General features: G+C 41.3%; 1 protein-coding gene across 2 annotated transcripts; it reads left to right on the forward strand.

Moving 5' to 3' along the window:
• Positions 1 to 2,153: 2,153 nt before the first annotated feature.
• Positions 2,154 to 6,733, forward strand: polr1h (RNA polymerase I subunit H). 2 transcript variants are annotated; one of them, XM_046418368.1, is made up of 5 exons: positions 2,154 to 2,306; positions 5,099 to 5,222; positions 6,080 to 6,180; positions 6,266 to 6,375; positions 6,468 to 6,733. In XM_046418368.1, the coding sequence occupies exons 1-5, from the start codon at positions 2,202 to 2,204 to the stop codon at positions 6,490 to 6,492; spliced, it is 465 nt and encodes a 154-aa protein (XP_046274324.1). In that variant the 5' UTR covers positions 2,154 to 2,201; the 3' UTR covers positions 6,493 to 6,733. The 2 variants fall into 2 exon arrangements, with proteins under 2 accessions (XP_046274324.1, XP_046274325.1); XM_046418369.1 differs by having other exon boundaries at positions 2,160 to 2,305; positions 5,102 to 5,222.
• Positions 6,734 to 17,212: the final 10,479 nt, after the last annotated feature.

Below are 17,212 nucleotides of genomic sequence, written 5' to 3' on the forward strand. Positions count from 1 at the left end.
GTGGTGTGGCTGATAAGGAGATTGGAAGCTGATGAGAAACAGGTGTGAAGGAAGATGGCTGATAAAAGAAAAGCCTGCTCCGCCCTGCTCCACTCCGGCTGGACAGGTAAACTCTCACACACACGGCAACAGATGAATCACAGGAAAACCAGGAAGAGGCAAAACAAAGAGCAACAACAACACAAGATAACAATCCTAACAAACTCGTTTTTTATTTATTTTTATAAGGATAGTTTACATCTCCTGGTACTTAGATGCAGGGTAACTATTAGTATTGTTTAGACAGTCAAAGAAATGCAAGTGAGTGAGTGATATTTTTGTGAAAAGCCCATTGTAAATGGCCGAAATTTCAAATTAGTAATGGTTGTGTCACAAACAGACTTACTATATCTCCAATGCAAATTGTTTAATGGCGTTCACAGATTTTTCAAATTTGAATTATGCAGAGTAATTTTAAAATATTGTGCTTGTATAGGAATAGTCCAAAATTCTTAGATTATTTTCAATGCTGCCAAGGGTTAATGTAACGCTAGCCATTAAGACACAGTTGCTGTTGTGGTTCTATACAAAACAGAGACAATTAAGTTAATATGTAATATGTGTATTGTTTTTGGTTTATCCTAAACAGAGAGAATTAATATGGATATTATCGCTATGGCATGTTGCTTAAAAAATCAGTTTTCATTTCACTGTAAAGAAGAAACTAGAGTTTGCTGTAAATGGGACACGCTGACTAAATGTATGACATGTCTGACCCCGAACTACCTGACAGAGAGACTCAGGAAAGTTTGTGATAATTGCTTAACTTAGCGTTATGTGAGTAGTAGTGAGGATAATGGTCAGCGTTATTACTGTAATATCAACTTGTAAAAACCAAACCCACGATAACTCCATCCAATACGAATAAACAACTGAAATGGCCTGCTAAGGCAGTTCACCGGTTGAAGTTTCAATTTCAAAATTTTGACAAATGCATTGCTGCATGTATTGATAATGCTGTAGACTTTAAATGAGTTTTAAAAAAATCAACATACCTTAATTACGAGACCTACTAATGGAACAAAACAGCATTCCGAAGGAAACGGATGACTCTAAATTTAAGTCTAGTTGCAAAGGAATTCAGGTGAAGTGAGATATAGGGAAATTTTCAGGTTCTCTGAGAGTACAGGGATTATCGGGATAATCTAAAGTAAAGAGTCAGCCAAAATAATGTATACACACATCCGTGGTGTACACACTCGTGTGTATACATTATTTTGGCTGACTCTGTAGTTGTGTTGAGTCAATACTGCTCCACGCTCCGGCCCACAGAGTGGCGGTAATGCACCTAAAAGTTGTTTGCCAACCGCCATTAAACGTTAAAAGAAGAAGATTATAACAATAATCACAATAATACGGTTTCCGTTTTATGCATTATAGTCCTTAAGTATTTTCCTAACGATAACTACAGCAGACGCTAGAAGCGCTGTTAAAATAAAACACAAACTTAGTGCTAGATTGAAACCAAAATGTCGTAAACTGACGCATAACGCTGCAAATACTTAAACAATAATACAAAAGGTATTTCATTACAAAAAGCCACGGAAATCTAATCTAATGGAACTATATTTATTGTCTCTACTGCCTACTCAATACATGAAGAAAATTTTTTTTTTTACACCATAAAAGTTACATTTTGCATCCACAGCTCCATAAGTCTCCATTTTGACTAACTCGCGAGCGCCCCCCTACACAACCAGAAGTATAAGAGAGTGGAAATTCTTCCTATATAAGAGTTTCTTTGGCAGAAGCTTATTTTTTAATCTTTATTTACAAATGAAGGTACAAACAAAAGCTGACTGTGCCAGGGGATTAAAAAATGCACAATACACACAATACCGATACAAAACAATTATACAAATCAAACTTTCCTCAAAGAAATTCCCATTCGAAAGTCCCACTATGCCTACCGTAAAGTGACGTTGCTTGTCGTAAATCTTTAACCGACCAATCAGATCACACAATACCGATACAAAACAATCATACAAATCAAACTTTCCTCAAAGAAATTCCCATTCGAAAGTCCCACTATGCCTACCGTAAAGTGACGTTGCTTGTCGTAAATCTTTAACCGACCAATCAGACGACTTTCGGTACAGTGGGATTGCTTCCGTACTTCCGTTCGAGATGAAGGTATGCGACGATGAGTAGTCGAAGGACCCATGTGTAACTATGCAGATGCCAACTTGAAAGTACACGTATGGACTGTTACGTTTAATTCTTTTGCTGATTATTTTGGGGTATTACATCATTCACAGATGAAACAGGCAAGTACCTTCTCTGGAAAACTAATGTCCAATGATTTGGCTGTAGTTGAATATCCGATAATGTTGGATAACTTAGATTTGTTCCATTTGTTGTTTGTTCCATCTCACGTGTTTAAGCGACATACTCCCTTAAATAGCAACTAAACTACTTTTCCCTGCTGAAAATTAATGTAAATATATATTTAGTGGTGTTACTATTCGATTCAGGCCAAATCCTGACAACATTTTAGTGCAAAATATTTTAATTTTACATTTTGTGTTACAAATGTGCATAGCGACAGACGTACACATGTTAACTGTAGGTTAACTTTCTAACTTTAGGTAGCCCCCGCCCAAAAAAAGAAACTTATTGAACAATAATTGTACCGCTTATTAGTACGCATTATCAAAATAAGTACAATAAGTTTAATCTTCCTAATGGACAGGAAAGTATTAAGGAGACAAAGTTCGAGAGGTAAAATAATAATAGCATAAAAATAACATATTCCAGTGACTTATGTAAAAGTGTTTCTTCCAGTGATGAAGACAAGGTTTGGTTTCAAAGTATCTACATTTATGTATAAAGAGTTTACCCTTTAACAGTAACTTAATAAGGACAAAAGCTAGATTCTTGTTCTGAACAAAAAACAAAACTTGCCACCTCATTTTATCTTATATTGTGACATTTGTTCTTCCATTTGAAATTAAGGTTTACCTTATGAATAGATCATTTTTGCTGATATTGGTAATCAGAATCAGAATTCCTTTATTTTATCCCCAAAGGGAAATTCTTTAAAGGTAAGGAGAAGACTGGATAAATAAGTCTAGATTAATTGTTCATTTTAAATAGTAATATTCTTCCAAAAATAGTGACATCCCATTGTAATCACCTGTTTAAAATTGATTTACATTTTTCTCTGTTGTTCCAAATATTCTTATTGTCAGATAACATTTTATCTTAAGAAATATCAATAGCCAGACATTTAACTTTTTTAAATCCAATATTATATAATGATTGCACAGAGTAATCATGGATAGTTAAAATTTTACATTTATTATGGTTTAATTGTAAACCAGAACTTTGGTGAAAAAGTTGGTGGTCTGTAATGCTAATGGATTCTGATCTGTTCTTTTTAAAAATAGTTGTCATCTGCCAGCTGATTTATTATTATCTGTCTTTCCATCACATTCCTTCAGAATTACTGTTTTAAACCAAAATAGATAACATTTCTGTAACCATTATAAAGGGCACCGATGAGCTACAGCATCTCTATCATATTACCCTCTTAAAGTCAAATCTTGGTCAAGTGTCTTGTCCAAGGGCTACTGAGCTATTGATTCTTTATATACCATTCCAATTACGCTATCAAATTTATCTACAAAATCAAAAAATTGTAATGATTTCAGTATAAAGTGAAGCTCAACAGAGTTGAATGTTTTATAAAAGTCAAAAAATAAAATGAGTCTATTTTTTTTTATCAGATATTTAAGTCTAATACCAATCTTATATTATTATGAATTGACCTTCCATTCAAAAAAAAACCTCACTAATCACAGAAGATATGCCATTCTTTAATCTTACAACAATGGCACCAGAAAAGATTATAATCAGTATTAAGCAATGTAATTGGCCGCAAATTATCTAAAGTTCTTTTGTCTTTGCCAGATTTAGGGATCAGAATAAGAATCGTCTTTATTGCCATGTAAGTAAAAAGGTTTCACATTAGTTGGAATTTGTCTTGGTGATTGGTGCATACATAGAACGTAAGAACAAGTAACATATAATAGTAGAATAGGATAAAATAAAATAGAATAAGGTAAAACTGAATAAAATAAGCAAAATAAATGGTTGAGGAGGTAGTACAAAAGTGAGGTAGTACAGGGTGGAAGTATAGTGCAAGTAGGTGAGGTAAACAGTGCAAATGGTCAGCAGGTGGATAATGACATGAGCATAAATCAGTGCCTGTACTGAAGTAACTAAAGTGCAGCATGTTAGAGCATTATGCATTATGCATTAGCATTATTAAGAGCAGTATGTTAGTCAGTTGGTGTTCAGTAGTCCAACAGCAGAGGGGAAGAAGCTGTTCTTGTGGAGTGAGGTTTTGGACCATAACTTCCTGCCTGAAGGGAGTTTCTCAAAGAGTCTTTGTCCAGGGTGAGAAGGGTCAGCTGTGATCCGACCTGCACGCCTCAGAGTCCTGGAGATGTACAGGTCTCGGAGAGATGGAAGGCTGCAGCCAATCACCTTCTCAGCAGAGCACACAGCACGCTGCAGTCTGTGCTGATTTCTTACCTTCTTCCAAAGAAATTTATAGAAATTAGTTGTAAGTCCATCTGTCTTTTTTGATATAGCTGCATCCAATTCCTCAATCTCAAAATCCAACAAAAAATTCATGCCTTACTGAATACTTTCATGAATGCTAAATTGATATTTGGAAGGGAATGGAATTGTATTAACGATCCTACAACACTGTCACGTACAAAGATTTTTCCCCATATGAAAATTCAACTATTTATTTCTACATTTAAACTGTTGTGATGTTTGGAGACTTTTAGGTCCACTTCAAATCCAGTTCACTTGGAAAAGCAAAGACTTATCCGAGAGATTTTGAATTATTATTTTTAGTGAAAGTTAGATTTAGCACCTTGCCTGCAGAGCAAAAAATTGAGATTAAACATGACAGACCTCACCAACCACAGAATTTTAACATCATTCAGCTGGGAAAAGATAAGAACTGCTCCTTCAATCTGTTAATAATAATAGTAATATGGAAATTATGCTAAGGTTAGGAACTGATGTTCTTTTTCTTTAGACGGAGATGTCGTGTTTTGGTAGTGATCCTAACTTCTGCCCAGAATGTGGGAACATTCTTCCTCTCCCAGGAATACAGGGCACAGTGCGCTGCCCCCGCTGCTCCTTCTGCTTCCCTGCAACAGGTACCAACTCTGTCATATCCTGGACAGTCTTTAAACTTCCAATCACAGTTCAGGATTGTGACTGTGAGGAACACAGAGATAATAGATACATTCCATTCTAATCATGTAAACTTTGCAGAGAGGTGTACAATAGCACATAAACCTTCACAGCATACTTGAATATATCTGTAAGTGAACATGTTCTTCAACTGTGAAATGTCACAAAAAACGCTATTGATCTGCCTCTTAGAGACCTTCTGTCAACTGCTGTCCAACCTTCAACTACCTTTGGGGCGGCTGTGGCTCAGAAGGTTGGTGGTTTGATCCCCAACTCCTCCTGTCTGTATATCACAGTGTTTTGAGCAAGACACTGAACCCCAAATTGTTCCCAATGCACCGTTGGTGTGTGAGAACACTTAGATCATGGCTTTCTGTTGGAGAGCAGCCTCTGCCATCAGTATGTGTGTGTGTGTATGGGTGAATGCCATTTACCATTTAAAACATAGTAGCAGAGCAGCTGATATTAAGGGGCTTGGTTCAACAAATTACAATTACAACAATTTTCTCAGTTTCCTCAAGTAGTCTCTAACCCTGCAGACAGTTTTAGTTTGATTTGTTCAGGTTTTGTGATTGCTGCTTCCATCCCAATATATTGGAAGTGAATTGCATTTAATTTGTGGTGCTCTAAGCATTTAAAATGTAAAATGGAAATTGTATAAATTCATCAACAAAGTACCTTACAGAAATAGCGTCCCTTTTACACTAAATAATCCGCTCTCCTCAGTGTGAATCATATGTCCAGTCCATATGCACACTGATTTCACAGATTTCAGATTTCCATTGATTTTCTCCTTACATACAAATATTTTATTGTCTAGGGTTCTCAGGCCGGGATATCCAGTCTACATTCAGCTTCAATCCTGTGGAGCAGTTATCACTGGCACTAGAGGATGAGGACCCTGAAGTGATGGGACCTGTGGTAAGAACAGGTTCTCTACGGTTTAACTGCTGTGTCTGATGCTAACAATTGCACACTGATTAATGAGGTTACCTGCTCCTTCCAGATTGACAGACGCTGCTCACGTTGCAATAAAGAGGGAATGGTTTACCACACCAGGCAGATGAGATCTGCAGATGAAGGACAGACTGTCTTCTTCACCTGTACACACTGCAGGTAATCAGTATGACCACAATGCGTGTTGTGGAACTTAATACAAGTGATACCTGTGGGATCTTCTGCTGATTATCTTGATTTTGATGCTACAGGTACCAAGAGAAGGAAGACTCCTGAGAAGAAATCTACCACACTTCCTCCATCTTTTTCAGTGCATCTGATCTCATGTCTGTCACTGTTGGTTAGAGATGGTTGAATGAATTTTAATATAAGTTTGAAGTTTAAGGTTTAATACAGTTACTGAGCCCTTTGTGTCTCATCTATCTAATGAAGTTCTTCACTTAAGAGCACCTCAATGACTATTCCTGAATTATTGGCAGTCACAATTTGTGAATAAAGTTTGACAAAATAATCTCAACACATGGTCTGTTGAATTCAGTTTGTTTAAAGAGACGGTGTAGCTTTTGTCATTCATAAACTTCTACTGATGAATTTCTAAATGTTTGTTGCAGTTGAAGGATGTAAAAAGAGCTGTATCTTATACGGATCATCTGAAGGCAGGAAAACGAGAGCTCAAGGGGACAGCCAAAGGGCAAGGCAGAGGCTGAGCAGAAGACCTCAGGTGGATGGTTAGGGGCAGAGCAGAGACCAGGCGTAGAACAATGAGCCACTTTGGAGGCTGTGGGCAAAGCCAGACACCCTCAGGAGAACAGACTGGAGACCGGCAGAAAAAATGGAACCCCAACTGTTGTGTAGACTGGCAACATGGGTGGAACTGGGCAGCCTCAACACAGCCTCAACCACTGCAGATTATGGACCACAGGTGGCTGCTGCAGCTCAGGGTACCTGGGAGTTGTTGGGGTGCAGAGCAGGAGGCAGATGACTGGAGATCCAGCTGAGTGTCAGTGAACATATTTAACAGGGTCTCTGGGAGTTCTGGCTGAGCTTTGGTTGTGGCGGAAGGGGTCACTCGGGCCACAGATTGAAGAACAGGGCAAAGGACATTTGGGCTGGTGACTGGGAACCAAGACCATAACCTCTCTGTGGTGTTGGGCAGCTGGGGCACTGGGCAGCAGATGCTTGAATGCTGGCTGATTCGGGTTGAAACAAGGCAAGGCTGGTGGCGTGCTGATGGCCACTCAGGAGCTAGTGCTGACAGGCCAAGTGGCAAGCAGCCTGGAGTCTAGCAGAAGACTAGCAGGCCAGTGGCTATCAATACAGGAACTGCAATTGGTAGAAGGCTAGCAGGCAACACAGGGACTGAAGCTGGCTGTTGGTTAGCAGGCGGAGGTTGTTTAGGTGTGGGCTGAGGCTGAGACTGGTAACTGAAAATCTGGAGTGTGGCTTGGAAGCTGGATGCCGACTGGGAAGCACTGAGATAACCTCGTGTTCATGTTCTGCCACAGAGAAGTCATTAACCTTGTGGTCAAGTCAGAGTCCTCCTCATGAACAGATCGAAAAGGTGGGAAATCTGCTGGACAAAAAGGAACTGCAATTAACTTCCTTAAAAATGGAACAAATGCAGGCAAACAACAGACAGCAACCACAGACAAACGGACACAGAAGAAAGACAGCACAGTTTATACAGACGAAGGAGACTATCCTCAAGTAAAAATAATCAGGGTGGGGCAAGCAATCAAAACTGGAGGGAAAACAGTCAGGAAATGAAAAGTTAAACAAGAAACGAGAAGAAAAACTACAAAATGAAATTGGAAACTGAACTGAAACTCAAGACCATGATTCAAGCAAGTTGACACACTGATGGTACACACTGTTACCACGAAGCAAAATTAATGAGTTAACAAGGTATGTTCAGGCTGAAGTCATTTGTCAATGTAGCAAAGGTGGCTTTCTGTTAACCTAGTTGGATCACCATGGTAACATATGCATTGCTTTCTTCATTATATCCAGGGGTACACCCTGGCAATATATAAGTCAACAGGTCATTGGTACTTGACTTGTAAGTAAACTGATGTAGAATATGGTACCAATGGCTGAGGCACAGGCCCAGAGCTCCAATTCACTGGGCACTGTACAATGGCTACCCACTGCTCCTCAGGGTTAAGATGAATGCGGAGAAGATGCTTCACTTTGTATGTGACAAATAAAGGTTATTCTTTTCATCACACATTATATTAAATAATAATAAGAATGAATACAATATAATTAAAAACCTATATCTTCAAAGCTTATGTGTAAAATCATAGTGACTGACTTTGGAATTGCAACATTGCAACCTGTTAGCAGTAGGATCAGGTATTGGGGAGGAACATTGTGTAGGTATATTGACGGATGCCTGCATATAAAGTTCTGGAAAGGTAGTCTTACATTGTTCCTAACAAACTCTGACAGGATGGTATGAAGGGAGACACACGGTTACAACATCCATCCATCCATTTTCTACACTGCTTATCTGTCAGGGTTGCAGGGGAGCTGGAGTCTATCCCAGTCAACTACGGGCAAGAGGCGGGGTACACCTTGGATTGGTCGCCAGTCAATCGCAGGGCTGACACACAAAGACTGACCTGTACTACGTTTCATTCTCCTCAGACACACAGCCAACATTGGCTGAGTTGTCAGAGAACTTCTGGAGGTGACATCTGCTGGTGTTGTAGGTGAAGTCCGAAGTGTAGAGGGTGCTGCAGACCACCCCCTCAGACACACAGTTATCATTGTCTTATCATTGTCTATATACACTGCTCACATACTGTGGCCTACCATTTGCCATGGTTGATAAAGTTTTGGAAAGTACCATTGTTGAAGCACACTTGCTTCCCCGAGTAGGTTGATGTGAGAGAGTTAAAACAGAGTCGTTGAAATAGCCTTAAAACAGAGTTATTTATTTTAGAAACAAAGATCTTTGGAGATCCCACCTCAGAACACAAGTCTGCTTCAGCCAAACGCCAAGTGGGATCTAAAGCACTCAAGGAAGTACATCATTATATATACTTTAAGATAACACCAGTTGCTAGTCTCAACACCTTTACACTCAAGCGAGAGGGGAGGGGTGGTGTATCAGTGTCTTCTCCTGTCGGTCAGAGTGACTTGAGATATGGTGTCCTTCTCCTACTATGCATGATACCTCTATCTCCCTCAGAGTGTGCAGTACTGAGACAAACAACTAGTTCTACATGATTATAACATTATTAATTATACCATTAATAATATAGCATAAAACATATAGCATAAAACAGAATAAGGCATGTTAAACATTTTTTTAATCCACACCATGCAAGGAGTTTTTTCCTTATGTAGATTGGTTAGTTTGCTTACATTTGTGAAGTCTTGTTTCGGTAGAAGTTTGAAATGAGTCACATTATTCCAATTTGTTTAGTGTACAAACCAATCTGCTTAGAATTTAAGTCAAATACTGGTGCATAACACGTGACTATAGACTATAGACTATAGACTATGTTCCATTAGACAGGAGCCATGTAACCCCTTTGTAGATTAAAGTAGTTGACATTAATAGGAAATATGATGCATTTGAAATGGGAAGAAGTGAAAGACAATTTCAGTCTCTTGGCAGTCATAATGTGTTAGCTGATGTAATCCTGTTGAATGCCAAGACTTTGTTAGATAATGGGAATGATATTCCCCATTTATAAGACAACAGAAATAAGAAGACAAACATTTTGTCCGTTAGAAGTCATTAAATCATAAAAGCCAGATTTTGTTATGTATGGATATGTGGCAATTAGGCAAGATAGGAAAGCTGGACAAGAGATGGTTGTGTTTGTCTAGTTCCATCTATTTGAGTAGTGTATTGACTTATTTATATATTAATATTTATTTACATTTATTTCTTTCTATCTTCTCATTTATTTATTTCAGAATTTATTTCATGAGCATATTTATTTAATAATCATGAGAATTAAAAGGGTGATAAAGATTATCATAGAGGTTGGTTATATACTTAGAGATACTGTTGTTGCCTTCACACTCCTCTAACCATTTCTGTTGAGAGCCTGCAAAGGTCCCACTTTCCTTCTCTATCAATATTTCATCTTGTTCATGCTTATCATTGTTTGTATTATGAACTGAAATTACAGCAGAGATATCTTTAATTGTTTTTTCTATTCTATATGTGGCACACCCAAAAATAGGTGACCACACAGGTCTGTAGGTGCATTACTACTTTTTCTTATCATTGTCTATATACACTGCTCAAAAAATAAAGGGAACACTTAAACAATGCAATGTAATTCCAAGTTAGTCACACCTCTGTGAAATCAACCTGTCCAGTTAGGAAGCAACACTGATTGTGAATCAATTTCACATGCTGTTGTGCAAATGGAAAAGACAACAGGTGGAAATGAGAGGTAATTAGCAAGATAACCCCTATAAAGGAGTGGTTCTGCAGGTGGTGACCACGGACCATTTCTCTCTTCTCATCTTTTCTGGCTGATGTTTTGGGTACTTTTGCATTTTGTCAGTTCTCTCATCCCTAGAGGTAGGATGAGGCGGTATCTACAACCCACAGAAGTTGCTCAGGTAGTGCAGCTCATCCAGGATGGCACATCAGTGCAAGCTGTGGCAAGAAGGTTTGCTGTGTCTGTCAGCACAGTGTCCAGAGCATGGAGGACACCAAGAGACGTGGAGGGGGCCGTAGGAGGGCAACAGCACAGCAGCAGGACCGCTACCTCCTCCTTTGTACAAGGAGGAACAAGAGGAGTACTGCCAGAGCCCTGCAAAATGACCTCAGCAGGCCACTAATATGCATATTTCTGCTCAAACTGTCAGAAACAGACTCCATGAGGGTGGTATGAGGTCCCACATCCAACATCCACAAGTGGGGCTTGTGCTTACAGCCCAACAGCATGCAGGGTGATTGGCATTTGCCAGAGAACAGCAAGATTGGCAGATTCGCCACTGCCGCCCTGTGCTCTTCACGGATGAGAGCAGGTTCACACTGAGCACATGTGACAGATATGACAGAGTCTGGAGACACTGTGGAGAACGTTCTGCTGCCTGCAACATCCTCCAGCATGAGCAGTTTGACGATGGGTCAGTAATGGTGTGGGGAGGCATTTCTTCAGAGGGCCACACAGCCCTCCATGCTAGTCAGAGACAACCTGACTGTCATTAGGTACCGAGATGAGATCCTTAGACCCATTGTGAGACCATATGCTGGTGCAGTGGGCCCTGGGTTCCTTCTGAAGCATGACAATGCTCGGCCTCATGTGGCTGAAATGTGTCAGCAGTTCCTGCATGATGAAGGCATTGATGCTATGGACTGGCCTGTCTGTTCTCCCGACCTAAATCCCATTGAGCACATCTGTATGTCTCGTTCCATCCACCAATGCCACGTGTTGTGGAAGTTTTTTTTTCACCCTTGCTGGTGAAGAATGAAGTAGAGACTTTTGCCGGCCGACAAGATCTTTTATTCCTTTGCAAAAGAAGGTCAATCATCACACAGAGTTACAGTCAGAGTGAGGAAAGACCCCAACCATGAGGAGAACTACCTTTTTATGGATAGAGGCACACACCCCAACATATGTTTCACACCTCTTTGTTCTGTTACCACTATTGTCTGCTTCACCCCAGGATGTTCCTGCCGAGTTGTGTATTCTGTAGAAAGGGTTTGGACTTTAAAGACAGAGGTGATAGTTCTCCTCTCACTTTAGGACTGGTGTTGCAGAGTTTGTGTATTCAGTCTAGATGTTAAACAAAGACACATGAACAAATGGTATCTGGGAGAGAAGACAGTGAGTGGGGTGTTAATTCAGAGGAGGAAGTCATGGCAGTTTCAAAGAGATTAAAACTGCCACTACACATGTTGCATCGCCACGTCCAGGAGTTGACTGATGCTTTAATCCAGGTCTGAGAGGAGATCCCTCAGCAGAACATCCGCCACCTCATCAGGAGCATGCCCAGGCATTGCAGGCATACAGGCATGTGGAGGCACACACACTACTGAGCCTAATTTTGACTTGTCTTGAGGAATTTCCACTCAAGTTGGATCAGCCTGTAATGTGATTTTGAGTATGATTCCAAATCCAGACCTCCATGGGATAATAATTTTGATTTACATTGATCATTTTTGTTATTTTGTACTCAATGTATTCCACAATGTAATGAATGAAGATTTTCAACTGGAATATTTCATTCATTGAGATCTAGGATGTGTTATTTTAGTGTTGAGCAGTGTATATTTCAGCTATTATTAGGGTAGGACGGTCTAGTGCCTAGTAGGAACATATGCACGTGACACAGGTGGCGCAGTAGCATCACTCTACCCTCAAATGCACTTGGGAACAGCCTGTCATCTCCCTTCTTTTATCCACCTGTTTACAGGTTAGTACTGGATAAACTCCCTATCCATGTTATTGTATGACTGATGTTTGTTTGATCACTTATTTCAGTGTTATTCTGAACTAGTAAGTATAAAACTTAAGTTAGAAAGCCATCGTATGAAAACGGCTAGCGGACAAATAAAGAGATGCACTTGGAATGAAGCACTGAACGACAACAGCCTATGTCATCTCCCTTCTTTTATCCACCTGTTTACACTATATTTATTAGGGTGGCACCACTCTTGGGACCCATAATAAATTCTGGGGGCTCGTCCAGGATCTCTTTTCTTCACCATCCATGAGGAAGTTGATCCAGTGATTCCAGAACCATGAGGCCACGGTGAGGTGGTGTGACATGACTGAAACCAGGACGACAGCTGGTGGGTGTCCAGAGAGGGTGATCAGATCTCGTAGAGAGTCTTCATTCTGCCAGAACGCAAAGAACTCGTCTGGAGCATCAAAAAGAACTTGTTCCAGCAGCTCATGTACTGAAGCATACCATCTCGCAAGGGACACTGCATCCAACAGTCAAGGTACCAACTCACTGGAGCCTTCTGATGAAGAGGGATGTGAAGAGTACATTCTGAGCTGTTACATCAAGTCCGGTAGCTTGCAGAGTTCTGAGGAAGAGGGTATGAGTAAGCTTTTAATGTTTAATGATGTTGCATGTTGTGTCATTGAAACCTGTGATAGTGTAGCACAAACTAAAGACACAGTCACTGCCACATCACCAGCAGCAGGTTATGCTCACTGCACCTGATCTATCACTTCAAACCACAACCCACAGCACACTGCTCTCCCATTAGCCAACACCACACTGCATGGCACACAACAGTGAACAGGGCCTAACCTATCATTTTGACCTTACATTAGGCACCACCACCACCAGCACTGACGTACACATGCCTTATGTAGGTGATAGATGGATGATCCCGGGCTGGGAAATTACAGTGCAGCAGCAGCATTAGAGTGAGCCAGCACCACTTCCACCATGCACAGTCACAGGCAGCCTTAGGTGGGTTCAAAGTACACGAGGGACAGATTGGGGACCACAGCCCTTGATTTCACATACAATAGTATTTGTAAGCAGATTGATGAAGGAGTCTGAGAGGGGTTCTCTGAGACAAAGGTGATTAGAGAAGTGCTGAAAATAGTCAAGCCCGGCATCTTCAAGGACAAGCTTATCAACAAGGATGAACTCACTGTCAATGAGATCAAGGGCTTCCTCAGGTCTCACCTCTGTGAGAAGGCCAGCGCCAGCACAGAGCTGTAAGAGGAGTTTGTGTGTGCTAAGCAGAACAACCAAGAATCCTCTCAACAGTTCCTGTACTGCATGATTGGGCTCAAGCAGAAGATCTGGTCAAGGCGGGCCAGCGCAGACATCCGCTATGACCCCACAAACATCCAGGAAGTCTTTCTTCACACTATTTATCGGGGCCTGGGATCAAAGCACTCTGACATAAGGCAACAGCTCAGACCATTCTTCTACAACAGCCACATCACTGATGAGGAAATTCTCTGCCACGTTATGAGGATATTCAGTGATGAGAATGAACACCACCGCAGACTGGCTGACAACAGAGACAGTGAGTCCATACAACAGCTGAATGCAAAGGTGGAGATTCTAACCAACATGGCGGCGGCCTTGATGGACCAACAGACAGCAGTGATGCAGGTACCTCATTCAGGAACTGTTGTGGCTTACACGCCAGCTCACCATCGGCCTCTCCCTGCCTCTATGCATCTCCAAGTACCTCTTCCTACAAGCCAGCCATCTGCTACGAGGAGAGGTAGGACACCCATCTGTGCCAGCTGCACACAACAAGGCTTTCAGAGTTGTAGCCGCTGCTTCATATGCGGAGACCCAGGGCATCAGGCAATCGGCACTTTGAAGGGAAGCCAGCTGCAGGGAAATGGTAGTTGGTTTCTGTTGAGGGACAACCAGAGGCCAGTCCACAGTTTCAGTCCCACCCACTAACATCAAGGTGTCAGCAAAGACAGTTCAAGATGAGTGTGAGAAACAAACCAACCCTTTTTCGTGCACCAAGAATTCCAACAGCCCCTGAACATTCAACTTACACTGTGCCACTGGTTGGTAGAGTCTGCTAAACTGCTTCACCAGTGGTTACGCTGCTACAGTCCTGTTTGACTCCAGATCACAAATCAGCATCATCAACAGATTCCGGAAAGAGGCATTCATTCCCAATCATCCAGTAAGACAAGAAAGTTTGAATCTCTGTGCTGTGTCGATTCAGTCGATTCCATACGACAGGTGGGTGGGGCTTACAATCAACCTCCCAAACAATCCCAGCCTAACCATGCAGGTCCCTTTCCTGGTCAGTCCCCTGTGTTAAAGCTCTTGGCGTGGGAGAAGAGCAGGCCAACGCCATGGTCAACTTTATACAAGCGAAAGCTTTCAAGGATTCAAGGAACTTTATTGTCATTTCACACATGTAGAAACATGAGGTGGAACAAAATTAGTTTCCTATAAATATAAAACAACACTATATAAATATAAAAAAGCAATCAGAATAAAGATATAAACAATCAGAATAAAAGATATGTAAACAGTGAACAGGGAGCAACACTATTTACAGCAGTGCTGCGGTATTGTGCAAATGTTGTAGTGCAATGACAGTAGTGCAAATGAGATGAGTAGTGCAAGTGCAAATGGCTGTGCGATGCAGAGTACCACCTATTTTCGATATGTCCAACCTCCTTGTCCTGTATGAACTAGCAGAGGAGAACACCAACCTCGAACAGCTCAGTGTTGGAGAGGGCCTACTAGAGATCAGTCTGTGCAGATGGCCTTGTGTGTGTGTTCCTGTCTTCAACATGCATGGAGGAAAATGCTTGACACACTCAGAGACAATTGCCGCATACTGTACCTGGACGATGTCCCCTGTTTCTCCAAATCTATTGAAGACCACGTTGAGGTACTGTGTCATGTTCTCCAAGCCCTGCAGTGCTACAGAGTGAAACTGAGGCCAGAGATGTGCAAGTTATTTTGCAAAGAAGTCAGGTACAAGGGCCGGCTGGTGTCTGCAGACAGTGTGAGGGTGGATCTGAAAGACCTGGAGGCAGTGCATGCATGGAATGACAAAGTACCACAAACAGTTGGAGATGTCTGGAGGTTGCTAGGCTTTCTGAGCTATTATATATATAGATATATATATATATATATATAGATATATATATAGATATATATATATATATTCGAGACTTTTCCCGCATAGCAAGACCTCTGTATAAGCTGCACCAGGTGAAACCAAGGGTAGATCCACAAAAGCCATCAAGAGGGAAGACCAAAGGACCTCACATACACCTGTTGAGTGGAAAGTTGAGCACCAGCAGATTCTTGAGTGCCTCACTGACATCCTAACACATCCACCGGTGTTGGCCTATCCGAACTTTGACCAGCCCTTTGTCCTCCAAACTGACTCTTCTCAACTGGTCCTGGGAGCAGTCCTCTACCAAAATCAAGATGGCAGGATGAGAGTGATCGGCTATGGATCACAAACTTAAACATCAGCAGAACGGAATTACCACCTCCACAGTGGAAAGTTCGAGTTCTTGGCCTTGAAGTGGACAGTCTGCAACAAGTTCAGAGACTATTTATACTATGCTCCACTTGGAGATCAGGTACTGGCCAGGAAAGCTGAATATTGATGAAAACACGCTCTCCGGCTGTCCACTTGATATTGATGCCTTAATGAGTCAAAGAAAGACTTTTAGAAGATGCTGTCTGTGCCTTTGTTCCTGTTATATGGCCACCATCCATACCTTCTCATTGATCTTCTCTTTGGGCTGACTGCGGAGGAGGAGACAACTACACCAAGAGGACTTGCAGAGAAGTGGAAAGAGAGAATGACTGAGTACAAAATAGCTGTTGCAGGGTTAGACAGACTGGCTTGGACCCACAGAGCAGACCAGAGACAAGTAGGCGTGTGGGGAGGTTTATTCAGTCCGAGATTGATGCACAAAAAGGCAGTCAGCACAGGCAAAAAGCACAAAAAACACTAGGCAGATGGGTAATCCAAAAAACAGGCAGGAGTCAAAAACACGAGGAAGAGAAACTGGACTGAAGGTTTAACACGAGGAAAGATTGCAGGAAAGCTACTCATTAGGATGCAGACGATTTGACAAAAAACAATGGGAAAGGCTAACGAGACACAGGTGAAAACAACAGACAATCAAATGAAAGTAAAAACACCAACAACAAACACAAACAGGAAATGAAGTAATCCTAAAAAATAAAACAGGAAGTCAGACAGGTCTCTACCTGACAAGCTGCCAGCAACAGTCAAGAGCTAAAGGCAAACAGTACTACAACAGGCGAGGCGTCAGCCTCCAACCTGGAGACAGAGTCCTTGTCTATAACCTTGCAGAGAGTGGAGGCCACGGCAAGCTGAAACTCTATTGGGACTGACAATCTACATCGTCAGAGAGCAAGTTGTGGACAACCCTGTCTACAAAGTCAGTCCTGAAACTGGAGGTCAGCCAGTCCGCAGTCTTCATAGAAACCTGCTGTTCCAAATAAACGACTTACCTGTAGAGTTTCCAGCCACATCCACACCTGTTGAGACTTAAAAGAGAAAATG

This window comes from Scatophagus argus, chromosome 17 (genome assembly GCF_020382885.2).
Source record: "Scatophagus argus isolate fScaArg1 chromosome 17, fScaArg1.pri, whole genome shotgun sequence".
Lineage (NCBI taxonomy): Eukaryota > Metazoa > Chordata > Actinopteri > Scatophagidae > Scatophagus > Scatophagus argus.